The sequence below is a fragment of the Malus sylvestris genome, chromosome 14 (genome assembly GCF_916048215.2).
Source record: "Malus sylvestris chromosome 14, drMalSylv7.2, whole genome shotgun sequence".
In the NCBI taxonomy this organism is placed as follows: domain Eukaryota; kingdom Viridiplantae; phylum Streptophyta; class Magnoliopsida; order Rosales; family Rosaceae; genus Malus; species Malus sylvestris.
In genome coordinates this window covers 904,593-932,309 of record NC_062273.1, presented here as the reverse complement: position 1 = coordinate 932,309, position 27,717 = coordinate 904,593, and the positions used below count along the sequence as shown (strand labels likewise).

At 37.9% G+C, this 27,717-nt stretch overlaps 3 protein-coding genes and 4 pseudogenes across 4 annotated transcripts; 3 read left to right on the top strand and 4 right to left on the bottom strand.

The window, feature by feature from the left end:
- Positions 1 to 23: 23 nt before the first annotated feature.
- LOC126600106 (protein PNS1-like) lies at positions 24 to 25,283 on the top strand. 2 transcript variants are annotated; one of them, XR_007615347.1, is made up of 4 exons: positions 24 to 471; positions 632 to 1,777; positions 1,879 to 2,110; positions 25,198 to 25,283. XR_007615347.1 is itself a non-coding variant. In XM_050266647.1 (3 exons), exons 1-3 carry the CDS (start codon positions 397 to 399, stop codon positions 2,011 to 2,013), a joined length of 1,356 nt encoding a protein of 451 aa, XP_050122604.1. In that variant the 5' UTR covers positions 24 to 396; the 3' UTR covers positions 2,014 to 2,197. The 2 variants fall into 2 exon arrangements, 1 of the variants encoding a protein (XP_050122604.1); XM_050266647.1 differs by lacking the exon at positions 25,198 to 25,283 and having other exon boundaries at positions 1,879 to 2,197.
- LOC126600117 (uncharacterized) lies at positions 2,169 to 4,167 on the bottom strand (annotated as a pseudogene).
- LOC126600356 (dynamin-related protein 4C-like) lies at positions 5,210 to 8,964 on the bottom strand (annotated as a pseudogene).
- LOC126600104 (dynamin-related protein 4C-like) lies at positions 14,033 to 16,519 on the top strand. Its single transcript, XM_050266644.1, has one exon. The coding sequence runs from the start codon at positions 14,330 to 14,332 to the stop codon at positions 16,337 to 16,339; it is 2,010 nt and encodes a 669-aa protein (XP_050122601.1). The 5' UTR covers positions 14,033 to 14,329; the 3' UTR covers positions 16,340 to 16,519.
- Positions 20,073 to 22,644, bottom strand: LOC126600355 (probable arabinosyltransferase ARAD1; annotated as a pseudogene).
- Positions 23,080 to 24,377, top strand: LOC126600354 (dynamin-related protein 4C-like; the record flags this gene model as incomplete). Its single annotated transcript, XM_050266944.1, has 1 exon — positions 23,080 to 24,377. A coding segment is annotated over one exon (1,083 nt), but the record flags the coding sequence as incomplete, so codon positions are not given.
- Positions 25,255 to 27,261, bottom strand: LOC126600116 (uncharacterized; annotated as a pseudogene).
- Between the last annotated feature and the right edge of the window lie 456 nt (positions 27,262 to 27,717).

Genomic DNA, 27,717 nt, shown 5'->3' with positions numbered 1-27,717 from the left:
TTTTTAAATCGAATTTCGGAAATTTCCATCCATATGATGATTTGTTGAATCTTGGAGGCAAAGAAAGCGACAGTCGAATTGGGAGCCATTGAAATACATAAGTACTTCTACACAAAGATAATTAGAAGAAAGAACACAGTCCTTGCAGTTGACCTCTTTCCGATATCATTTTCGTCTGTCTTCGTTGAAACAATCCAACTGAACAACCACGGCCGGAGAATTTCTATGAACACAACCCGGGATTAGTTTAATTCGAAGTCCGGGAATTTTGGTGCGTCTGATTTTGTTGAAACTTGGAGGCAAAGGAAGTGGTAGAAACCATCCCAGAATTTCTGTTAGAGAAAGGACAGTTGAATTCGGAATTTCGACGCGATTAAGGCATATGTGCATCGAGTTATGGCAAGTTTAGAGACCACCAAGAACATCCACATGCAAGTTCAAGTCAGACCTTCATCCGTAAATCAAATCAAGGTTCTCTCTCTAACCCAATTCTTGTTTCTTTCTCTGGCTTTCATCTCCGTCACCAATTTTTCTTCTTTCTTACTGCATCTTTCTCTGTAATATAGATTTTGTCTGTTTTCGTTGATCTTCTTGTTCATTGATAGATCCATTTCGTTTTCTGTGGATGCAGACGCAAGAACCTATCGACATTCCAACTGAAACAACCACGGCAGGACAATTCCTCAGGTGGCTCTTTAAACTTCTGTTTTACTTGCACTTGATTTTCATCACCATCTTCGTAATCTTCCTTACGCTCTATGGCCTCATCTTCACCACTCGCACTCGCCATTTCCAACCCCTCAAGTATTACCCTCCATTGCTCACTGCAATTGGGTGCTCTGCAACTGTTGCTTTCATATGGCAGTGGATCACCAGCTCAAGCCCTTCAAAAGCCATCAAGGCAGCCTTCTCGCTCAGCCCTTTGCTAACATGCGCAGTTGGAGTACTATTTATATACATAAGTTCTCGTGTAAGCTTGGCAGCGGGTGTGGTTGCCATCGTTTGTGCCCTCATTCAGTCTCTGTATGCCTGTTGGGTCAGTCCCCGTTTTGACTACGCCATTCGAGTTTTATCAGTTTCCACTGCTTTTCCTCCTCCGAAAACTACAATACTAGTCATTCAATCAATTTTCGTCAGCATTCTTTACTTGTGTCTCTTGGTTGCCGGCATTGGAAGAGCCACTGCCATCAGAAGTAGTTGGAAGGCCCTGTTCATCGCAGTAATCTTGCTAAGCATGGCATGGACGATGCAGGTAATCAAGAACACGCTGCTAGTTACCATCTCGCGAATCAAGTATATGAACTTTGCATTTGGAACAGAGATCGACACAAGTCAGGCTTCCCGCGACACCATTAAGCACTTGACTGGGAGTATTTGCATCGGCTCCATCTTGGTTCCGGTTCTTGGGGTTGTTCGTGGCTCAGCCCGAGCCATGAAACTGACTGCAGGGGACACCGACGAGTTTCTGTTTTCGTGTGCCAACTGCTATTCAGGAATGGCTTCGAAGCTGGTGATGTACTGGAATCGCTGGGGTTTTGTGCACGTAGGAGCGTATAATAAGGGGTTTGTGCAGGCATCATCAGATACTTGGGAGAAGTTCGAGAACGAAGGACTGAAAGAATTAATCGACTCGGATCTCACCGGATCGTTCTGTTTTCTTTCTGGGGTGGCAGTAGGTGCAATCTGCAGCCTAGTGAGCGGGACCTGGGCTCTTATAATTCACAAAAGCTATGCTACAGAAGTTTCCATATACGCATTCTTCATCGGATATTTCATGGTAAAAACTCGTCTGTAATTATCCTTCCTCAGTAAACTTAGCAATATCAAAACACTAATGACTAATGTGTTCTAACTTTGGCTTTGATGTATGTGATTCAGTGTCGGGTTGCTATGGCATGGCCACAAGCATGCGTTTCGTCTTACTACGTGGCGTATTCAGAGGATCCACAGAGCTTTAGATTTGATTCGACCATACCTGCTCGTATTGAAGAGCTCCAGAGATTCCAAGCATAAGAACCACAAGCTATCAACAAGTGATCAAGCCTATCGCAGGAGCGGTCAAGTAGGATCCTCTGCATCCAGTTTTCTAGTTGACTAGTAACAACATACAGTTTTCTGTAAATGATATGTAGTTCTGAACATTCAACACGATATAGGGCACATAAATCTGAGGAAGAACACCATTTCTAAGAGTAAATGAATCAGATGCATTACTGTTACACTTAACGTAAACTCATCGTGGAATCAGCCACAAAAAATTCGAGAAAGCATCATGGCTATAATACAAGTTACTTGCACATACAGCAAATTCAAGGAAGATAAGCGAACCGGTATGGTCATCCTAGATGCCCGCGGCCACCACATTCTGAACACATAATCTTGCCACTTCCCCCACAACCTACATGGAGCAACTATCGCGTTAGCATATTCTCATTGGCCATATATACTCAAATGAACGCTATAAAACTTTAATATTTGACAATCAAGTGCAAATATCGTTTTCTTTTTCAAATCAACAAATGTACTCAGTTATGAGAAGAGGAGCTAATTACCGAGGCAGCGAACGTTGACAAGAATACCCTGGCTCTCCAGTACTGAATCAACATACAGGCCTGAACCAGAACAAGTGGTGCAAAGGACTGCGCCTTTAGCTTCACAGTCAAAGCATCGGGGATTGTTTCCAATGATTTTCTCAGTCAAAGATATCCCGATAGGCTTCTCGATTCTCTCTTCCGGTACAGACTTATCATAACAAAACAGAGATTCAAGACTACTTCTTTGTTTATCCGCATCTCCAGCTGAGCACCCAGCCTACAACATCAAATAAACGCTGAATAAGATACAGACCTATCTAACTGATTGAAAAGTTTTATTTCCCTTTGGAATTCATTATCTTATTTCATCATTTTCCGTCAATCACGCGACATTCTCACATTTACTCATTCAGGATAAGAATTCATCTCAATGCACATTTCGTGCAGTTAAAGAACCAAAAAAGACCACTGAATGAGCTAGATATTATCCTAGGTAAGGCCTCCTTTCAATTAAGGCAGTATAATTTCAACAGTTTTAAACATCTTCGTCAATTGGAACTTAACGGAGACTTGCAATCTAGGTAAGGCCTCGAAGTTTTCTCAAAAGATAATCTTAGCCTCAGCTTTTGATAAAAAGACACCCCTTTTCATTTACTTCCAATCCCTAACCTCAACTGAGAAACTGAGAAACTGACCGAGAAACTGAGAAAAGCTTATACGCCATCAAATCAAATCAAATCAAAGCGAGCTCCAAATGCTCGACGAGGTTATGAATCAAACTTATGAAAACATGCACCTCTATTTGTAAATGAACTTCCTTTAATCCATTACCAATTAGAAACAGTTCAAAAACAACTCTAGCTACAAATCATTAGCAGAAAATAGGCAAAAAAGATAAGTAACTAACAGTTGAAGAAGCATCATTGCCATCAACAACAATTTGTACGTGTCATTTGGTGGAACCACATTAATCAATAGTAAAATTCAACCAACATCAGAGGTTATTTACTAAAAAATTCCCAACTCACAAGTACAAATACAAAAATTGATACAGAATCAGCGCATCAAACTAAAAGGTGAAAGCAAATTAAACATAAATAAACAGCTCAAGATATAAATTCCAGGAAAAAATACAATATTACGCAGGAAAAGAGAGAGAGGTGAAGAAACAGAGGCCTACCCCATGTGAAGAAGAAGGAGAAACAGAGCCGTTGGGAGAGATGGCGGCAGTAAATTTGGCGATCGACCCACCACGTCGGAGATGAAACCCCTATGAAAATTTGTCATGGATATCCAACTTTGTCGAAGAAACAGCGACGACAGTAATCAAAGACGCCGTATTTGCAGCAGCAGAAGCAGAACCCATTTGATCAAATTCGAAATCTTTGATATCAACTTTCACATATAGAAATTACAGGGAGAGAAAGACTGAAGAGAAAAAAATAATTTGTAACAATTAAATGAGTGAGAAGAAGAAACTTCGGTGCAATCGACGACGACGAACTGGGTTGTGAAAGTCTCTTCAGATTAGTTGTTGGTTTCTTCTTGGTGTCGTCGAGTAGTTTTCTTTGGGCTTGAGGTGGTAGATGGGTCAGGTTTACATGCTTTGGTTCAAGAAGAGTTGCTCTTTGGGTCAAGCTCGACCCAATAAGTAGAGGATCCGAACCACACTCGTTTGAAACGGGTCGTGTATGATTATTTTGGAATGGATATTTCTTTCCAATTTCAAATATATTAAGGTAGGTTTGACAATTTCTTGCATGAAATCGATACAAAACAACAAAAGAAAATGAAAGATTTGGGGACATCTCAACGAGTGGGTTGTTATTGGGTCGTCGGGTCATGTCTAGACATTAAGAATCTATTAAGATAAGATGACCTCTTAACCATGTTTAGACATTATGCATGTTAATTTCTTACATAACCTGTTAACTAGACACGAAAATGATAAATGAGTTTAAATTTTGAAAAACAATTAATAAGAACGACACACCATAAATATGTTTATGAGTGTATATAGACATGAAAAAAAATAAAAGAGATGAAAGTTATCCAATTCAATAGTCTTTGAATATAAAAGTTATCTAATTCAATATATTAAACCAGCCATATGTTAAGAAATGGCTAGTGTTTCAAATTTAGGAAATAAGATCTCTACTTGTGTTTTTGGGATTTCCCAACGAAATTATGCCCTTTTGGTATGAATAGTTTATGGATGTTCTTATTTGGACAAATCAAATGTGAAAAGTGGTGTAAAGAAGGCAAGAATATACATAGGGTATGCGATAGATCTATTTTCCTTCTAATTTTTGTACTTTTACTTTACTGTCCAAATAAATTAAATACTGTCATTTTGAGCTGAAGATCAAAATTGGAGTATATTTTATAAAAAATAAATTAAATGATGATGCTTACAAATAAATATGTTAGCATAGAAAATGGAACTAACACAAGATTAAATATAATAAACTGCCTATGCAGAATGCAGTTTTCTGTTTTTGTTTGTATTTTTGGCTACTTTTCTCGTGTTTTTGTTTTGTTTTTCTTCACTGGTTTAGTTAGCTACATTGCCCACACTAAATCAAAGTTTTAGGTCAAGAAAGCAGAAAATACCTAACTCAGCAAAAAAACACATTTCATATGTCTGGTGAGAAACATTGAAACTTCATTCATATTCATTTTTTGAAACGGATATTTACAGGAACCATAAAGATCGATCGGCTTTTAAACGGACATATACAGGAACCATAAAGATCGATCCGCTACCAAAAGAAATAGAACAAAAACAAACAAAAAAACAAAATGGTTTCGTGCTAACACTGCAGATCAGTGACCACCATAAGTAATAATGCTGTCCATTATCTTCCCCACGACCTCTTTGGAATCCTTTAGCTTTTTGATCGTCTTGTTCAACTTTTCTCTTAATTTTCAAGTAGACGGCCATGGGCCCACTCCAACAACACCGATACTGTTCCCACTTGGCCACCTACTCAATTCGTCAAGTGTGGAGTTTTAATACAAAAGGGACCCACCCGTTCAAGTGGTAGTACGGGCCCGTCTTTTGGCTCTAATACCATCTTAAATTTTAGGTAGACGGGCCATCGGCTCACTCCAACAGCACCGATACTATTCCCACTTGGCCATCTGCTCAATCGTAAGGTGTGGGGTTTTAATACAAAAGACCTCGATGATAGTTAGAGTGAGATAATTCTATATAAAGGTCTTGTTCTCAAGTTTTCTGGCCGATGTCGGACAGAGGAATTCTAACATTTTCCCGCTTAATTGCCACCGCCGGAGACTCCTCCAGCATCTTTTCAACCTCCCCTACGCAGTCATCCGCATTTTCAGGTCATACGCCGCCGAAAGAGCGTTCGGATTCTTCATAAGAGCTTCAACTTCAACCTCCCCTATGCCCTCTATAGTTATCTTAGCTGGGCGGTTTTTGTCTTTTAAGACTCCGTTAACGAAAGCGTCATGCTGACCTATCAATCTATTCCATTCAGAGAGGTACTCCGGATTACATGTATAATCAGTAACTTTCTCCATTTCAACTATCTCCGTCATCCAAGTAATCGACCTTTCTTTCATCTTCGACATAAGATCAGGGCCGGTCCTGAGTTTTTGGGTGCCCAGTGCGAAAGCTCAAAATGTGCCTTTTTTAATACAAAAACATATGTTAAAAAAATATATTTAACGAGGGCTGGAACCCAGTCGAAGCTGGGGGGCTAGGCCCTCACGCCCAAATTATATTACTTGAGAAAATATACAACGGGGGGGACATAGTACCTAAACCCCGACAATCAAAAGTACAATCATATATAACCACTCCTAGCAAATCTCCTTCAAATTTCAACCTTTAAGAAATTGTCTTCTAGTATTTTTTGAAGCAAAATCATCAATTATATCATCATACTCCAAGTCTTCAATCTCATCCTTTTCAATGCATAAGATTGCTAATCCATTTAGCCTATCTTGAGTCATAGTGGTCCGCAAGTAAGATTTTAATAATTTCAATTTTGAAAAACTTCTTTCTGCAGATGCCACGGTCACAGGTACAGTCAACATTACACGATAAGCAATCAAGACATTAGGACACATGTCAATTTCTTTGACAAAGTTTGCTATTTCCATGGATGTCCAAGGGTTATTAGAGAGAAATGATTTTTCAGGTAACATCATTTGCAAAACCTGTAATTCGGAACATAAGTCGGCTCCATCTACATCCATGGTATTTCCATGTTTCAAATGTGCTTCAAGATTCATACAATTTTGTTTTAGCTCTTGATCATCCAATGAAATTAACTTCGATGCATCAAACAAGAAGCCAAAAATATATTCAAAAGCCTTTAACTGTTCAAACCTGTGTTTCAGTTGAGAAAGAGCAATATCCACTATAACAAGAAAATAATCTGTTCTAAATGATTCTTCAGCAGACTGTTGTTCCCTCTCATTACCATCAACTTCATCATAATGTCTTTTTCTAGGTCTATGACGTTTAGTTTGAAAAACAGGGTCAATTTCTGAATCAAGTGCAATTTCTTTAGCATCACTCATGGCAGAAGCAAAACCAGTTTCTCTATAGTTTTCGAAAAACGTAACAAGTGCTTCCAATGCCTTTACAGCAACATCAAGACGCATGTCTTCAGATTGTAATTTTGTACTCACCATGTTAATCTTCAACAAAATGTCATACCAAATAACCAAACTTAATACAAAATCAAAACTTGAAAGTTCTCCTGATGCTAAACATTCTGCATCCCTACTCAATTGGGGATTTTCAGTAATTTCCACCAATTGAAACAAAGCATTTCTAACCTGGGCTACTTGGGACTTAATCGCTTTAACACTTTCAATGTGACTTTCCCATCGAGTAGTTGACAATGACTTCAAAGTTAAACCATCAATATGTTCAAGCAAAATATTCCAACGCTTTGTAGAGTTAAACCATCAATAAGATTCTGGCCTGCTCGTTTGGCGGACAGCTGAAGCTTATAATAATTTTCTGAATGTCGCATTAACACTGAAACAACAACATCCTCAATATAACTCCAGATCTTCTCCACAAACCCAAGAGGAATGCTTGAAATTCCGTTCACTTTGCTCTCCAACATAGTGATAAAAGCATTATGAGGAAGAAAGTTCGGAAGAATAATCCGCTTCGTTTCCTCCAAAACATAAATCTCTTCCATTAGAAAGTTTCTCATCTAATTATTGATTGAGCATGTCGTCCATTCGCACAGTGCAATGAATGTGGCTATCCTCAGAATACTCTTCAAATTCACCTCTCAGAAGAAATTTCCTGAGTGATTTTTTCGCCGATCCAATGATCTGCATGAAAGCTGTCATAGCCTCAGCAACGGATGTCAGACTCTTAGGCATCTTGTTGAGCTCTGCGAGGCTGGAATTCAACTTCTCGTTGATTTTCTTTACTATCTCTGGTAAATTTCTCGCTATGCCGATAGCCTGAATCTGCACCAACCTTTGTGCTAAAACTGGAATAACCATAGATTTGTCGATATTAGATAGAAGAGGATGAGATTGAAATAATTCCTGAGTAATGGCCCCTGCCTCCTCGTATGTTTCATCACCAATGCGGTTCCTCACGCAGACATAACCTAGCCCAATATTGACATCGTCTCCTGTCACATTCTCAAGCAATCCTTCCGGTGCCTTATCGACCTTCATCACTAGCGCCAGAGTCCTTTCACCGGTCTTGTCCACGCTTTGTGACATCCTAATCGATTCGCAAGTGGCAAAATCAACACTAGCAGACAGGACATTAAGAATTATACTCTCCTCAGGCTTGATATATTGCATGATCATATCCTTGATTTGATCATAAATATTTTCAGGCTGACCCTGAACTGAGACTCTAGTGATCCCAGGAAGATCGACCATCGTCAAATCAGTAACGCCATTCTTTTTAACCAGCAATGTCAATGGGGTATTAGATATCCCCTTACCTCCTCATGAAATAGAATTAGTGGCTTCGACAATATCATCATAAATATTGTTTTCGTCGGTACGATCAACTTTGCCGTTACACTCCAAAGAAAGCTCAGGCTGAGGACTGTGTTGAAACCTCATTATAAGAGGTACCCTTGTACGGATACCTTGACCCCTAGGGAGGCTAATGCCGGCCAACGATTCCAGCACACTTGATTTACCGGAAGATTGATCACCAACCACTACAATTGTGGAGAGCGGAATACCTTCTTCCATTATCCTTAAGTTACGAAGTTTGTCAATTGCGTCGAGCAAAAGGACGGATTTTCTCTTTGTATGAGGACACAATTGGTGGTGCATATGTGTTAACAGGTTGAGGTGGTTGTTCTTCGGAATGAACTAGTGCTGTCGAGCTTTCATCATTCAAAACGGTACTTGTGCTTGATTTGCTTTTGTCGGCTGCTAGCTTTCTTGATCCTCCCATTTCTGAAGTAGCACAAGTTAAAAACAGTGTGGATTTCTGACCTACAAGAGGTTGATGCTTTACAATTTAAGTCTTAAAATCATGCTAATTTTTTAATCCATGTAGTTGGCTATTATTTCTGGTATCATCCAAGAATAATACAAATTCCTCTCGGCTATAGCCGTTCGTTAACAAGAAAAAAAAACACCAATCCTAAATAATATTTGTAGAATATAAATAACAGGGTCTTAAAAAGGAGAAACAGAATCCTAATATGTCACACTTCTTCGGAATATATATTAGTTTTACTTCCTGGAAAGTACCAGTGCCTAGGCTACCTTGCATGCATGCATGCATGAATATAAATGATGAAAAAGGTCGAAATGGTTTCAAGAAAATGAAAAAATCATGGCTAATCAATAGCTTACCTTGGATCAAGAAAGAATCTTTCAAAAGTAGTTAATTAAGACTAGCTAGGGTTTGAGTTCATACCAAAAGATTCCTTTCTGATTTGGGCTGATTGAATCCCAGCTAGCTTCTTCTGGAGTTGTGTGCATGCATGCAAGGGCAGATGCTAGTTAGACCTCAATTAATAACTAGGGTTTGAAGGAAAATAAAAAATAAAGAAAGCTGGTAATCTTTGTACCTTTCTTAATTAAGGAGAGGTGCACTATTCCTTGAACTTTTGCAGAAGAGTTGTAAGGAAGTTGGATGAGAGGCGTTTCTTCTATATTCTCTCTTAAAACTCTTGAAGTGGAGGTAATGTAGTTGGTTTCATCAATTGGGAGAGATTTTTCAGTGTGACCGGCACACTAGGTGGTACGTCAAGTGTCACTATACAAGTGTTGGAAATTTGAGTTTGAGTAGAAATTTCTTTGTCCCACATTGGCCATTTCCAAAAGCTTTCATCACTTTATAAGGCTTTGTCCTTTATAGAAAGTAATTGGAGTAATAGGCCTGGAGAATAAAATTGGGCTCACCCTTGGGTTTAGGCTTTGGGGTGCACTATTTAATTAGTACTTAATATATAATTAATATATATTTAATTATCAAAAGATGGGCCTTGGGACTTGGGCTTGTCCTATCCCTACTCAACTTCGAGTGCAACTGTCCCCCCTCCCCCCAGTTCTCAAGTTTCCTTTGTTGGTTATGTTGACGCTAAGTACTTCTTTGATCCGCACATGGCAAGATCCCCAATGGATATTGTTCGTGGAACCACAATTTCTTGGAGGTCTATTAAGCAAACTTTAGTTACCACGTCTTTGAATTATGTCAAGGATACTCGCCCTTTATAAGGCTGTTCGTGAGTGTACCCAGTTGAGAGTTGTTGTCGAGCATATTCAAATCACTTGTGGATTTTCGTCCGTCATTGATGTCCAACAATGATCTTTGAGGATAATTTCGCATGTAGACCAGATTCGTAAATGATACATCTTAGATTTCTTAGATTTCTTGAACACATATTAACTGTTAAATTTAATTTATGTTATAAACTTATAAGTTGATGTACTCTAGAATTTTCGCTTGTAAAAAATTAAGACGAGTTACCACTAGACCAATAGTTGACAACATTTGAATTTAATAAACATTGATAGACTAAGGGCCTAAGTTCTTTGAGTTTTGATCGCTATGTTATCGCTTTGTTACCGATATATAATTTTACTCAATTCTACAATTGAAATTTGAATTTTGATCATTAGTATATGCATTGAAACACAAATTTTATAATAGAGGTGGATAGGATGGAATTAGATTTTTTTTTTCTCTCATTAGCATTTGATGTCCACAAATGCTAATTACTCATTGGCTTATCATGCTAGAGAGGTTATACTTTAGTAAAGGGAAAATTAGGTTCACATCTTTCTTTTTGTTACTCCATTGATTAAAATCCTATTCATTTTCAATTTTTGATCAAGGTCCTTGGGTATTAATAACATCATTAATTATTTGAATAATAAAATATTTTTATTTTTAAATATATTCCTTTAGTCTTAAAAATGTTACAATTAGTATATTTATATTTATGGCTAAATTTTTTATCATATATTTTTATTTTTAGTTTGTACCTATTTTTAATTTGCAAATATTTTTTAATTTGTACCAATTTTCTTTTCATTTTTAATTTGTACCCATATATTATTTTCTTTTTGTGCTCATATTTTTTAAAGTTTTATTTGTGTTTGTACCCATGTGTATACTGTTACGTGATATTGTATATTTAATCAATGATAGAAAAATTACATATGGTATATTTATGTTTTATGCCTAAACTTTGTATCATATATTTATATTTTTAGTTTGTACCCACTTTTAATTTGCAACATTTTTTTTAAAATCTGTAGTATTTTCTTTTTAGTTTTATTTTGTACCTATGTATTAATTTCTTTTAGCGCCTATATTTTTAAAAATTCATTTGTACTCATAATTTTTAATCTTTTATATGTACCCTAATTTATTTATAATGTACCCATTCTTCTTTATTAATGTACCACTTTGTTATATGTGAAATGTACCAATTTGTTTTTGTAAAATGTACCAATTTTTTTAACACTATGGATACATTCTTTTGCCATTTATTATTTCTTATTTTTACATAGTTTTTATCCATTTATTCAATCAAAATGTTTGAATTTTTTTATTGTATCCGTTTCTAATAGTATTATAATGAGGGATTTTAAATCTCATAAAATATCAAACAATTAATGTCAAAACTATAAAAATATAAATATTAATAGTAATATAATGAGGTGTACAAAGTCAAGGAACCTTGATCAAACTTTGAATACTATTAATGTTTTAATCAAAGAATGTTAAGGATTAGGGACCGCAATTAAAGTATCCCATATATACATATATGTGTGTGTGTGTATGCTCCTTTGTATCCCTTTTTATCTTGCAATTCTGGTAGAAATTAATTAAACAACCACCCAACTTCTTTACAGATAAAGAAAGCCAAGATCCTTATTAGAAGAAACCTTGCTAGATTATGGCAATACACTTGTATATCAAGACGTAAAGTATCTTTTTACTCATTAAATCTCTCTTGTTTTCGCTTGTATAACAGTAAAAGAGGAAGTTAAAAGAGCACGACAAACAAATTGATTCTCAAAAACAAATTGAAGCTTTTGAGTTTCTAAAACACCCATTATACAGCAGTTGTCTTTGTCTAGTGTTGCTTTGTTTCTTGTTTGGGCCTTCAAAGTGAGAAAGGAAACAAAAGTAATGCATCAAATTATTTATGTATTGATGAGGTGGAGCTTGGTGAAAATGATAACGAACAAAAAATATATGGGTGTTAAAACCCAAGAAAATCATTTGATTTGGTTTAATTTCGTGTGTCGCATTTCTGTTCTTCTTTCGCGTCATCTTATTACAAATTATTTAAAATCGTTTTGGTCAAATACATAATATATTTATCTCAATGAAAAACTTATAATCTTATGGTCATTTTGAGATTGATGTGCTTTAAAAAAAAAAAAAAAAAAAAAAAAAAACTGCTTCTGATGTGCTTTAAGAATAATCTGTTACAAAATAAAGTAGTTGAGTGTTTGATGAACTATATTTTTAAAAGTGTTGAGTATGAAAAACAGTGTAAAAGTGTTTGATAATTTATAATTGTATATAATGACAAAAATAGAAGTAACAATGTTGGTGGTGACGACGACAACAGTGAAAAGGACAAGGGTTGTGATGGTGGTGGTGGTGCCAATAAGGGATTCTAAGGAGGTAGTGGCCAAGATTATGGACAGCATTATCACTTATGGTGATTAAATAACTTGCCAATTAGTTTTGAGGGTACTACAAAATGGTCTAAATAAAAGTATGCAGTCTGTTTTCTTATGTCGTTGGTTGTTTGTTTGTCAACTTTTGTTTCAAGTTTTTTAGTTTCCTTTGTGTTCTTGTTATTATGTGGTAATTATATGGTTCTAGTAATCCTTGTCAATTTTAAAGTTTTCAATGAAATTTAACTCAAATTCATCCTACCAGCAGCCAACTCCTATATATTTTTTTTTTTTTTTGGAAGAAACCAAGGCCGAAGCCGAAAACAGCAGGAGAGCCAACGAATGGCGAACACCAAACAGGCACAAACAGAAAGAAAGCGAAGGAAGGGGATACCAACAAGCAGACACTGCAACCAGGTTGAGTGTCTCCCCAACCACCGCAACAACAACTCAAGGCGGACAAGGAAGCCCATCCTTATTCAGAACATGCACCAACGAAGATGGGGGCCTGTTAACCCAAACCCGATCACACATCTCCGGACAGCTAACCGATGCAAGATAATCCGCCGAAGAGGCCAACTCCGATATTTTGTTTTCTATTTTCTGCTTTCATTACCTTTCATTTAATTTGACAGTAAGCCTTCGTGACTAATCTGATAAATAAAAACTTACTTAGGTAAAGAATCTGACACGAATTGAAGAAATCCTAACTTATAAGGAAACCACCTTCCCTAAATTTTCTTATTTTTGACGTCAAAGTTGTAATAACCTGAAATTGAATATGGAAATAGTGGTGGTGACCATGACAATGGTAGGGTAAGAGGTTAGGGTTTATAGTGGTGGTCACTTTGTTCTCCAATGATAAAATGTGCCTACAAGAATAAATAATGTTATTTCATAAATGTTAAAAAAACAGCTTAAAATGTAGAGTAATTCTTGAATTTGTATCACGTAACTCATCCGCATAAAACTTAACATATAAAATGAGAATTTCTTAATTCGAGTTCACCAAAAAAGTGTCTGTAGACTTTTAATTTTAAATCTCAACTGAAAGAAATAATATTTATGCGTGTTTTGACACAAACAAGTGACGTAGCACGCATACAGACACCCAAGAGATTCTCATAAAATGTCATCTACAAGCAAGAAAGGAAGTAAAATATAAAGAACATCGGCAAGGGGGCAAATGATTGATGTTGAAGCTCTTTCCACTTGATGCCCATGGGGACTGCTTTTTCTTTGACGGTGGGGGCCCCAACGGCACCATCATTCGACATCTGTCCAACCATGTCAGCATCCATGATCTATGGCCTTACAATGATAAAAGTGAAACAAAATCTCGACAACGTGAAAACTAAGAAAGGAATCATCAAAGACTCTTTCTCTTCCACATTTCTCCACAAAAAAACTGCAACGTTAATCCTTAAGCTGTTAGATGTGTTGTTATTGTTCACTGAGAGTCAGTTAAGTTGCTTGAAGGCTGAGAATGATATATAGCAGTAGCTATAAATAGAACATTTGACTCCATTAAGTCATAAACTCAATACAGAACATTTTACTCCATCTTCGAATTCTCTCTCATCTCTCTACAATCTCGGTTTCCCTCTAGATTTTTCACCATTGTTTTGACTTGCTATAATTCAGAAACAGACGGACGAAGGCAAATGGAATCGAGTTACACAGGTTTAGACGGTGAAGGCCCCCTCGCAATGGTTCAGGTGGAATTAGAAGCAGTACCTTTCAAATGCGCACCCATTGTGTCGTCCTACAACGACAAGATCCGCCCTCTTCTGGATGCGGTAGACAAGTTACGCAGCTTGATGGTGATGGATGAAGGCATTCAGCTGCCAACGATTGTGGTGGTCGGAGACCAGTCATCCGGGAAGTCTAGCGTGCTCGAATCCTTGGCCAGCATCAGCCTCCCTAGGGGCCAAGGCATCTGCACGAGAGTGCCTCTTATTATGAGGCTGGAACACCACTCGAGTCCTCAGCCTGAACTTTCCTTGGAGTACAATGGCAGAGTTGATCGTACTGATGAAGACAATGTTGCCAAAGATATTGTGAAAGCTACTAATTCTATTGCGGGGGGAGGTAAGGGAATTTCGAACACGCCACTTACTTTGTTGGTGAAGAAGAATGGGGTTCCGGATCTGACTATGGTTGATCTTCCGGGAATCACAAGGGTTCCGGTCCATGGTCAACCTGAAAATATCTATGATCAGATCAAAGATATGATCATGGAGTATATTAAGCCGGAGGAAAGTATTATTCTGAATGTATTGTCTGCTACGGTGGATTTTACTACGTGTGAGTCAATCCGGATGTCACAAAGTGTAGATAAAACTGGTGAGAGGACGCTCGCTGTGGTTACGAAAGTGGACAAGGCACCGGAAGGACTACTTGAGAAGGTCACTGGAGATGATGTAAACATTGGTCTTGGTTATGTCTGTGTAAGGAACAGGATTGGTGACGAAACTTATGAGGAGGCAGCGGCGATGGCTCATGAACTATTTCAAACCCATCCCCTGCTTTCGAAGATTGACAAGTCTATTGTCGGTATTCCAGTTTTAGCACAGAAGCTGGTCCAAATTCAAGCAAGCAGCATGGCAAGAAATATACCCGACATAGTGAAGAAGATCAATGACAGGCTGAACTTCTGCATTATGGAGCTGAACAATATGCCAAAGAGTCTTTCATCTGTTGCCGAGGCCATGACAGCCTTTATGCAAATCATTGGGTTGGCTAAGGAATCGCTTAGGAAGATTCTTTTGAGAGGAGAATTTGAGGACTACGCGGACGACAATCACATGCACTGCACTGCTAGATTGGTTGAGATGCTCAACCAGTACTCGGATGAACTTCACATATGTGCTGAAACTGATGCAAAGAGAAACTTCTTGATGAAGGAGATCAAGATCTTGGAGGAGACCAAAGGTATTTCACTTCCGAACTTCCTTCCACACAATGCTTTCCTCATTATCTTGCAGGGAAAAGTGAATGAAATTTCGAGTATTCCGATTGCATTTGAGGAAACAGTGTGGAGATACATTGAAGAGGTGGTTATTTCTGTGTTGATGCATTATACGGAGAACTATCGTCAGCTGCGGCTGTCAGCCAGGCGTGCCGGCCATAATCTAATGGCCAAGATGAAGGAAAGGTCAATCAAGTGGATGCTGGAGCTTTTAGAGATGGAAAAGCTGACGGATTATACATGTGATGGTGATTATGTTTCAGAATGGAACAAGTTGATGGCTAGTCAAAATCGATTCATTCATGGAGTCTTAACTGACGAGAAAAAACCTTCTATCATAACTATAGAAGGCATCGGGGAAGTTGAAGTCGGTGTTCTGAGGAAGTACCCGCATGTGTTAGCTCAAGCTTATGACCTTAAAATGAGAATGATTGCCTATTGGAAGGTTGTTTTGAGGAGGCTTGTGGACTACATGGCATTGCACTTGCAGCGGTCTGTTTTCAACCTTGTGAACAAAGAGATGGAAGCTGAGATTGTGAATGAGTTGATGGGACCATACGGTGGGGGAATTGAGAGGATGTTTGAGGAGTCCCCGGCAGTGGCAGTAAAGCGTGAGAAGCTTAGCAAAAGCATAAAAAAACTGAGGGATTCGAAGGAGGTGGTGGCCAAGATTATGGACAGCATTATCACTTATGGTGATTAACTAACTTGGCAATTAGTTTTCTGTTGTCTGATGTGAGTGGTTGTTTGTTTGTCAACTTTTGTTTTTAGGTTCTTTTGTTCCCTTTGTGTTCTTGTTGTGTGATGGTCCGTAGTCGTATGGTTGTGGTAATCCATGTCAAGTTTAATGTTTTTAATGAAATTTAAATGCGATTTCCTCCTACATACAGTTAACTCCTATTTTTTGTCTCATGTTATGTGCTTTCATTACCGCTTATCAATATGATAGTGAGCTTTCATGACCAATTTGACAGACATAAAAATTTATTTAGGTAAAGAATGAGACACGCATTGTAGAAATTCTAACTGATAAGAAAACCATCTTCCTTAAATCTTCTTTTTGATGTCAAAGTTGTAATTGCCTGAAAATAAATACGTAAATAGTGTTACTTGTCTAAGATAATTAAACTTGTTTGCCGGTTGGATAATTCTAGAGAGACTAAGTTTTTTAAACCAAATTTGCAAACCAAATGATGTGGTTGTTGATGATTGAATTATTACTTCTGTGTTGATTAACGTGCTTATTTCCTATTAGTGACACATCATTTGGTTGAAAATTTTGATTTCCCTAACATTACCTTTGCTGGTTTATATGCTCAGTTCTATCCAAGAAAGGTTATCATTTTAACTGATCTATACATACCCACACACACACATCTATATATGTTCTCCTTTGTATCCCTTTTTATCTTGCTTTTGTACGGCAGTTGTTTTTAGTCTAGTGTTGCTTTGTTTCTTGGGCCTAGCATCAAATTGAAAAAGGAATAAAAAGCATTTAGACAACATTGTTGATGAAATGGTCCGGTGGGGGAGAATGTTCTCCCTTGTATCTCTTTTTATCTTGCTTTGGTACGGCAGTTGTTATTATTATTTTTGGCAAACGTACGGCAGTTGTTTTTAGTCTAGTCTAGTGTTGCCTTGTTTCTAGGGCCTAGCATCAAATTGAAAAAGGAATCAAAAGCATTTAGACAACATTGTTGATGAAATGGGAAGGGATTCTCCCTTCCACCAAATCTAAACAATCAACAAATTCAAGCATTTAAAATTTGATCAAACGGTTAAAAACAGGAGACCGTCCTTAATAGGTTATAATAATTTTAACCGTTAGATTAAATTTTAAAGGTTCATATTTGTTAATTGGAAGGATTTGATGGAAGGAATCCGAAGAGGATCATTTCTCATGAAATGGTCAAGTGGGGGAGAATGTGGATTGAATAAAAGCAATCATGTCACATTCTCCTCCTTTTACGAGGTAGAGGGACTTTTTTATGTAATAAAAATTTAGTTCCAGTAGCGTCATAGATTTTATTTTTACTTTTTTTAGTTTCTCACACAATTGTCAAAAAAAAAAAAGAAAAAAAAGAAGCTAAATAATGTGTGTAAAAGTTACTTCCCAAAAATATTTGTAAAGTTGGTCATGTATTGAAAAAATTGTATTATTCATCTAATGAACTTGAAGCAAAAATGAATGCAGTGACATTTTAAATTTATATAGCTGACCTCATTTATTGGAATAAGGCTTTGTTTTCGTTATTGTTATCCATCCAATAAATTCATGATTGTAGTGTGATGAACTGATGATACGAAAGAATCTTTTTTAAAAAAGAACGAGTGACATGACAAAACTAGTGAACTAAAAAATTTCTCAAAGAATGTGATCTACAAACAAATAATGAAGAAAGTAAAAAAAAATGTAAAGCACATTGGCAAGGAGGGACAGATTGATGTTGAAGCTTTGATTGTGATGCAAGTCCTTATATCGTGGTTCTCTTCTCTTTGCTTTCACAGCTCAGTTGTTATCGCTTTGTTACTAATATTTAATGTTGTTCAGTTCTACAATTGAAATTTGAATTTTGATCATTAGTATATGCATTGAAACATAAATTTTATAATAGAGGTGGATAGGAAGGGATGGGCAATGGTTATGTGGGCGGGCAACCGCAGTTATTTTACCCATAACCGTTTATATTCATATCCGCATAACCGTTTACTCGTTGGATAATTACATAAATGGTTATACCCATAACCATAACCGTTTATAAACGGTTATCCATACCCATAACTGTGTACTCATTTACCCATAATCATTTACCCATTTAACCATAACCATAACCATTTACCCGTTTACCTATTTTTTCGCCCGTTTATCCTTTTTTTACCCATTTACCTTTTTTTTCGCCCGTCTACATTATTTTTTTTAACAATTTGAAAATTACAAAAGAAAAATTTGTCATAATTATTATTTTCTGACAATTAAACATCGTTATAAGTACATTTTAGCATACATTTCCCTATTTTAATCATTTAAGTCCTCATATAATTCCAATAATTGAAATAATAGTTTACGAACGATATTTTTCTGTATAGCAACCAATCAGTTTTTTTTATTCTGTATAGCAACCAATAAATTATGGAAGTTCAGGAACCTGAGAAAAAACAACCATATGAAACCAACCAAATTTCATCTAATTCATCACATGAGTTAACCCTCTATTATTTCACATAATTTCATCTAATTGAAATCTGTGTTTCGAACACGTTCAATCACAAAGTATCATCGACTCATTGTCACCAAAAGAGGCCTACAAAAGAAATGTATAATTGAATTAGTATGCATAAATTGAATGAGTATCACCAATAACTCCAAAGTAAAAAAATAAAAATAAAGATTAGTTTTTCCACATTCACATCAGTATCATCACCGAACGAAGAAGTCGAGAGTAAGGCACGATCACGTCCTTCACAAGCGATCCTTGGTCCTCCTTCAACCGCCCAAAATCGCAAACAAGGAAGAAAATGCCGATAATATCGACGATATATCGCCGATATTATCGGTTTTTAAGGGGACCGATATTTTTATAACTATCCAAATGGTTTTCGTGATAATATCGCGATATTAGCGATAATATTGCCGAGGCTCCGTCGTCGGCGTCGCAACGGCAGCCGAGCTTCCTCTGCGCGTCGCCGTGCTTCCCAGAGACGGAGGAGAGGGAGGGAGAGTTTAGGAGGGTGGTGGAGATGCTGCGCTGGCATCGGGGTGGACGGATTTGGGTGTGCCTGGGTGTGGGTGCGATCGGGGAATTGGAGTGAGAGAACGAGAGTTCGAGAGAGAGATAGAGTTGAGAACTGAGAGAGAGTGAGGGGTCCGAGAGGGACTTGGGAAAAGAGAGAGAGAGATAGGGTGAGGGTTAGTGGTCTGCCACGTGGCAGCGTGACAAAGAGTGAGAATCAAGATGGAGGGTCCAGATTAGATTAGGATAAAGGACTCAATTGCACAATTTATATAATTTCAGGGAAAGAGTGAAAATATAAATTAATCTGGGGTCCATATTAGATTAGGATAAAAGACTCAATTTCAGGGAAAAAATGAAAATATATAATTTCAGGGAAAGAGTGAAAAATTTGAACCTCAAAGAGTGAAAAATTTGCCAGCTCGCTATATAATCAACTTAAATCAGTTAAATCCATCATACAATGCATTTCCTTCCCATTTTTTATGATAAACTAATAGATAATTGACTAAATAAACATCCTGCAAAGTTTCATTAAAAATTTCCAAGTTTTTCTTACAATTTCCGTGGTTTCCATGTAATTTTTATCGATATCGATATTATCCCGATATTTCCATCGATATTTCCGTGTTTTCAGACTACCGTTATTTCCGATATTTTCTTCTTGATCGCAAACAAGCAGTACACAATTTTTGACTTTGTCAATCACTTTGTATTTTTGACTTTGTCAATCACTTTGTACAGAGCATTGGGGTCCAAAGCCATGATCACATGGTCTCGGCCATTGTTCCTCTTCCAGTACTTCTGCGATTCCAGCCACTTAATCAAGGCCACCTGATTCTCCTCGTCGCTGTACAACGGCTTCTCCGACCCGGAAGCCGGTCGCGTCGGGTTAACAATCAGGCTCAATGACGAGAAGAACGGCACGTAGAACAAGTCTGCCTCTTCCGGATCCAATACCCTCTCAACGGGCGAACCGACCCGTTCCGATTCGGGTTTGAGCAGGTCCTGGAACAGGTACCACTCACCCATGTGCTGGTGACCCGGGTACTTGAGCTTCGAAACGTCGTCGTCGGGCCGGCCACCGCGAGCCAGCAAATGATGCTCGATGACTCCGTAAGTGAACCGCTTAAGGAGATCGTAGAGGTACACTTTAACGGGCTTTCCGGGTAAATTAAGCTGATTTTCCAGGGTAGCAAACACGTCGGAGGAGATCGAATTGGACGCTGCGGAAGAGAAGGAGGGGAATGCGTTCTCAACCTTGGAAGTGGCGGTGGGAAGGTGTTGAGGAAGGCGTATAGGACGACGACACCGACGATGGTGGCGAAGGATTGCTTGAGGAGAGAGAGGCGCAGAGAGAGAGAGAGCGACAGAGAGAGAGAGTGACGAAGTCGAGAGGCGGAGAGAGAGAGAGTGACGGAGTTGTAACTTATTCTATGAGGGTTTTTAATTTTTTTTTAATTTTACATATATTAAATTAAAAGGAAAACTAATGAAAAGGGTTTGAAAATTTTGAGTTTTAATGATAAGGACAAAATAAATGGTAAAGTGAATAGTACCAGGATTGACTTTTTAGTGTAAAAATGTGGTTTTTCGTTAAAGTGAACAGTACCGGGTGCTTTTCGTTAAAGTTCCCTAAGTTAAATGGGTAAATGGATACCCGTTATAACCATGAATATTACCTTTAACCGATGGATACCCGTTATAACTGCGGATAATACCCATAACCGCCCATTTAAATTTCAAGGATAAACGATTATACTCATAACCGTTTATTTGTCTAAATGGTTACCCATAACCATAACCGTCAACTTTAAATAGGCGGGTAACCGCAGTTACCCATACCCATAGGTATTTTGCCCATCCCTAGATAGGATGAAATTAGATTTTTTTTTTCTCATTAGCATTTGATGTCTACAAATGCTAATTACTCATAGGCTTATCATGCTAGAGAGGCTATACTTTAGTAAATTACATTGAAAACTATTTAATAAAAGTAGGGTTCACTAATATAAGAAAATTCCACCTTTTTTTAAAGATGTGGTACAATGCGTCCTAAATTGTAGTCTCAATTGTTTTAGCCCTGTCATCTTTCCCACGTTCTTTTTTTTTTCTTGCAAAACTATGTAATATTTCATGGTGCCATAATCTTAATCTCCAAGTAACAATGATTTATATAAAATTGGTTTATTGTTGTGTGGCGTCCTAGTTCAGTTATATGTGCTTATAAATGTTTAAAAAAAAAAGCTTAAAATGTAGAGTAATTTTTGAATTTGTATTACGTAACTCATCCGCATAAAACTTAACACATAAAATGAGAATTCCTTAATTCGAGTTCACCAAAAAGTGTCTATGGACTTTTAATTTTAAATCTCAACGGAAAGAAATAATGTTTATGTATGTTTTGACACAAACGAGTATTGTAGCACGCATACGACACCCAAGAGATTCTCAGAACATGTCATCTACAAACAACTTATGAAGAAAGAAAGTAACATATAAAGAACATCGGCAAGGAGGGAAAATGATTGATGTCGAAGCAACGAGTGTGACGCAAAATCTTTATACTATTGTGGGTTCTCTTTCCTCTTGGATGCCCATGGAACTGCTTTTTCTTTGATGGTGGGGGCCCCAACGACACCATGTTAAGCCCATTTACTTGAGTCCACTACTTCTCCTCTTGTAACCGGGCCGTACCAACCTTCTTTCCTTACGTCCAAGTAGCTAGGGTTTTTTCCTTTTACGAGGAGTATAAATTTGTAACAAAGGAGAGTAGAAAGAACCTATGAAATGATGAATTAAAGTTGCCTCTTTTTTCTCAAACTCTTCTTTCCCTTTCTTCTTTTAAATTCCTGCACTATTTTGTATTAAAGTTGCCATTTTCAGCCAACCTGAACCGATTGGGCATACCAATTGGTATCAGAGCCCGTCGATTTAATGGGCAAAAACATGCAGTCCGCCACCTCTGATCCAGACGCCGTCACTGTTGCGGTTGATGTTCGTCAAAAATACCTGCGAACTCAAGTTGATGACTTGTGTGACTCAATCTTCGCCCTGGAAACACAACAAACCCACCTCCAGAAATCTCTCGAAACCTTGAACACCTCCAACACAGCTTTTCAAAACAATATAACCTCACAGTTTGCAGCTTTTCAATCCCTAATGCTTGACGAACTTCGAATCCTCAAATCGGGGCCTCCACCCTCCCAAACCTCCACCCACCACACACCCAACCCCTCTTCAACCCCCATTCAACCTCAACACCAGACCACTTCATTTCTCGGTCCCCGTCCCTCTAACCTTAACCCATCCCCTTCATTTCGCCTAATTTTTGTGCCTTTCAGTGCTCAATCCTCAAGTCTGGGCATTTCCTACGCACTCTCCCCGAGCTTAGCCCCATTTTCCACTTACACCACCACCACTTCACCCACCCCCATTCCCACCACTACAGCCCCAACCCTACCATTTATCACTATGGCTCTTCCTCACTTTTCTCACCCCCCACCTCTCTTCCTTCTCGGCACACTCACAATCCTTCCACTTAAGTCCCTCCACGGCACCCAACTCCTCACCACCCCTTCCCATATTACCCAACCCACCTCCCTAGAACCCTCATTCACATTTTAAAGCTATTAAAATGGCACTGCCATGATTTAATGGCGAGGACCCTTACGGGTGGTTAACCATGGCAGAACGTTACCTTGACTACTGAATAAAATGCCCAAACAGCATAGCAAAAACTTTACCCGATATAGTGAAGAAGATCAATGACAGGCTGAATTTTTGCATTATGGAACTGAATAAAATGCCCAAGAGTCTTTCGTCTGTTGCTGAGGCCATGACGGCCTTTATGCAAATCATTGGCTTGGCTAAGGAATCGCTTAGGAAGATCCTTTTGAGAGGAGAATTTGAGGAGTACGCGGAAGACAATCGCATGCACTGCACTGCTAGATTGGTTGAGATGCTCAACCAGTACTCGGATGAACTTCACAGATGTCCTGAAAGTGATGCAAAGAGCAACTTCTTGATGGAGGAAATCAAGATCTTGGAGGAGAACAAAGGTATTTCACTTCCGAACTTTCTTCCGCGCAATGCTTTCCACATTATCTTGCAGAGAAAAGTGAATGGAATTTCAAGTATTCCGATTGCATTTGTGGAACAAGTGTGGATCTACATTGAAGAGGCGGTTATTTCTGTCTTGATGCGTAATTCAGAGAACTATTATCAGCTGCAGCTGTCAGCAAGGCGTGCCGGCCATAATCTAATGGCCAAGATGAAGGAAGGGTCAATCAAGTGGATGCTGGAGCTTGTAGAGATGGAAAAGCTGACAGATTATACATGCGATGCTGATTATGTTTCCGAATGGAACAAGTTGATGGCTAGTCAGAATCAATTCATTCATGGAGTCTTAACTGACGAGAATAAACCTTCTATCATAGAAGGCATCGGGGAAATTGAAGTCGGTGTTCTGAGGAAGTATCCGCATGTTTTAGCTCAAGCTTATGACCTTAAAATGAGAATGACTGCCTATTGGAAGGTTGTTTTGAGGAGGTTTGTGGACTTCATGGCATTGCACTTGCAGCTATCTGTTAATAACCTTGTGAACAAAGAGATGGAAGCTGAAATTGTGAATGAGTTGATGGGACCTTACGGCGGGGGAATCGAGAGGATGTTGGAGGAGTCGCCGGCAGTGGCAGTAAAGCGTGAGAAGCTTAACAAAAGCATAAAAAAGCTGAGGGATTCTAAGGAGGTAGTGGCCAAGATTATGGACAGCATTATCACTTATGGTGATTAAATAACTTGCCAATTAGTTTTGAGGGTACTACAAAATGGTCTAAATAAAAGTATGCAGTCTATTTTCTTATGTCGTTGGTTGTTTGTTTTTCAACTTTTGTTTGAAGTTTTTTAGTTTCCTTTGTGTTCTTGTTATGTGGTAATTGTATGGTTCTGGTAATCCTTGTCAATTTTAAAGTTTTCAATGGAATTTAACTCGAATTCATCCTACCAGCAGTCAACTCTGATATTTTGTTTTCTGTTTTCTGCTTTCATTTAATTTGACAGTAAGTCTTTGTGACTAATCTGAGAGATAAAAACTTACTTCGGTAAAGAATCCGACACGCATTGAAGAAATCCTAACTTATACGAAAACCACCTTTCCTAAATTTTCTTATTTTTGACGTCAAAGTTGTAATAACCTAAAAGTGAATATGAAAATACTGTTACTTTCCTAAGATAAATAAACTTGTTTGCCATTTTATATTTGTCTTGTCCTTTGTATCCTTTTTTATCTTGCAATTCTGGTAGAAATTAATTAAACAACCAAAAACCACCTTTCCTAAATTAATCGACTCGGATCTCACCGGATCGTTCTGTTTTCTTTCTGGGGTGGCAGTAGGTGCAATCTGCAGCCTAGTGAGCGGGACCTGGGCTCTTATAATTCACAAAAGCTATGCTACAGAAGTTTCCATATACGCATTCTTCATCGGATATTTCATGGTAAAAACTCGTCTGTAATTATCCTTCCTCAGTAAACTTAGCAATATCAAAACACTAATGACTAATGTGTTCTAACTTTGGCTTTGATGTATGTGATTCAGTGTCGGGTTGCTATGGCATGGCCACAAGCATGCGTTTCGTCTTACTACGTGGCGTATTCAGAGGATCCACAGAGCTTTAGATTTGATTCGACCATACCTGCTCGTATTGAAGAGCTCCAGAGATTCCAAGCATAAGAACCACAAGCTATCAACAAGTGATCAAGCCTATCGCAGGAGCGGTCAAGTAGGATCCTCTGCATCCAGTTTTCTAGTTGACTAGTAACAACATACAGTTTTCTGTAAATGATATGTAGTTCTGAACATTCAACACGATATAGGGCACATAAATCTGAGGAAGAACACCATTTCTAAGAGTAAATGAATCAGATGCATTACTGTTACACTTAACGTAAACTCATCGTGGAATCAGCCACAAAAAATTCGAGAAAGCATCATGGCTATAATACAAGTTACTTGCACATACAGCAAATTCAAGGAAGATAAGCGAACCGGTATGGTCATCCTAGATGCCCGCGGCCACCACATTCTGAACACATAATCTTGCCACTTCCCCCACAACCTACATGGAGCAACTATCGCGTTAGCATATTCTCATTGGCCATATATACTCAAATGAACGCTATAAAACTTTAATATTTGACAATCAAGTGCAAATATCGTTTTCTTTTTCAAATCAACAAATGTACTCAGTTATGAGAAGAGGAGCTAATTACCGAGGCAGCGAACGTTGACAAGAATACCCTGGCTCTCCAGTACTGAATCAACATACAGGCCTGAACCAGAACAAGTGGTGCAAAGGACTGCGCCTTTAGCTTCACAGTCAAAGCATCGGGGATTGTTTCCAATGATTTTCTCAGTCAAAGATATCCCGATAGGCTTCTCGATTCTCTCTTCCGGTACAGACTTATCATAACAAAACAGAGATTCAAGACTACTTCTTTGTTTATCCGCATCTCCAGCTGAGCACCCAGCCTACAACATCAAATAAACGCTGAATAAGATACAGACCTATCTAACTGATTGAAAAGTTTTATTTCCCTTTGGAATTCATTATCTTATTTCATCATTTTCCGTCAATCACGCGACATTCTCACATTTACTCATTCAGGATAAGAATTCATCTCAATGCACATTTCGTGCAGTTAAAGAACCAAAAAAGACCACTGAATGAGCTAGATATTATCCTAGGTAAGGCCTCCTTTCAATTAAGGCAGTATAATTTCAACAGTTTTAAACATCTTCGTCAATTGGAACTTAACGGAGACTTGCAATCTAGGTAAGGCCTCGAAGTTTTCTCAAAAGATAATCTTAGCCTCAGCTTTTGATAAAAAGACACCCCTTTTCATTTACTTCCAATCCCTAACCTCAACTGAGAAACTGAGAAACTGACCGAGAAACTGAGAAAAGCTTATACGCCATCAAATCAAATCAAATCAAAGCGAGCTCCAAATGCTCGACGAGGTTATGAATCAAACTTATGAAAACATGCACCTCTATTTGTAAATGAACTTCCTTTAATCCATTACCAATTAGAAACAGTTCAAAAACAACTCTAGCTACAAATCATTAGCAGAAAATAGGCAAAAAAGATAAGTAACTAACAGTTGAAGAAGCATCATTGCCATCAACAACAATTTGTACGTGTCATTTGGTGGAACCACATTAATCAATAGTAAAATTCAACCAACATCAGAGGTTATTTACTAAAAAATTCCCAACTCACAAGTACAAATACAAAAATTGATACAGAATCAGCGCATCAAACTAAAAGGTGAAAGCAAATTAAACATAAATAAACAGCTCAAGATATAAATTCCAGGAAAAAATACAATATTACGCAGGAAAAGAGAGAGAGGTGAAGAAACAGAGGCCTACCCCATGTGAAGAAGAAGGAGAAACAGAGCCGTTGGGAGAGATGGCGGCAGTAAATTTGGCGATCGACCCACCACGTCGGAGATGAAACCCCTATGAAAATTTGTCATGGATATCCAACTTTGTCGAAGAAACAGCGACGACAGTAATCAAAGACGCCGTATTTGCAGCAGCAGAAGCAGAACCCATTTGATCAAATTCGAAATCTTTGATATCAACTTTCACATATAGAAATTACAGGGAGAGAAAGACTGAAGAGAAAAAAATAATTTGTAACAATTAAATGAGTGAGAAGAAGAAACTTCGGTGCAATCGACGACGACGAACTGGGTTGTGAAAGTCTCTTCAGATTAGTTGTTGGTTTCTTCTTGGTGTCGTCGAGTAGTTTTCTTTGGGCTTGAGGTGGTAGATGGGTCAGGTTTACATGCTTTGGTTCAAGAAGAGTTGCTCTTTGGGTCAAGCTCGACCCAATAAGTAGAGGATCCGAACCACACTCGTTTGAAACGGGTCGTGTATGATTATTTTGGAATGGATATTTCTTTCCAATTTCAAATATATTAAGGTAGGTTTGACAATTTCTTGCATGAAATCGATACAAAACAACAAAAGAAAATGAAAGATTTGGGGACATCTCAACGAGTGGGTTGTTATTGGGTCGTCGGGTCATGTCTAGACATTAAGAATCTATTAAGATAAGATGACCTCTTAACCATGTTTAGACATTATGCATGTTAATTTCTTACATAACCTGTTAACTAGACACGAAAATGATAAATGAGTTTAAATTTTGAAAAACAATTAATAAGAACGACACACCATAAATATGTTTATGAGTGTATATAGACATGAAAAAAAATAAAAGAGATGAAAGTTATCCAATTCAATAGTCTTTGAATATAAAAGTTATCTAATTCAATATA

Bases quoted from the DNA above. Each gene is read 5' to 3' on its own strand.
- LOC126600106 (XM_050266647.1), top strand. From the start codon at position 397: ATGGCAAGTTTAGAGACCACCAAGAACATCCACATGCAAGTTCAAGTC. The intron at 472-631 runs GTTCTCTCTCTA...CTGTGGATGCAG, and splicing joins CATCCGTAAATCAAATCAAG to ACGCAAGAACCTATCGACAT. The intron at 1,778-1,878 runs GTAAAAACTCGT...TATGTGATTCAG, and splicing joins TCTTCATCGGATATTTCATG to TGTCGGGTTGCTATGGCATG.
- LOC126600104 (XM_050266644.1), top strand. From the start codon at position 14,330: ATGGAATCGAGTTACACAGGTTTAGACGGTGAAGGCCCCCTCGCAATG.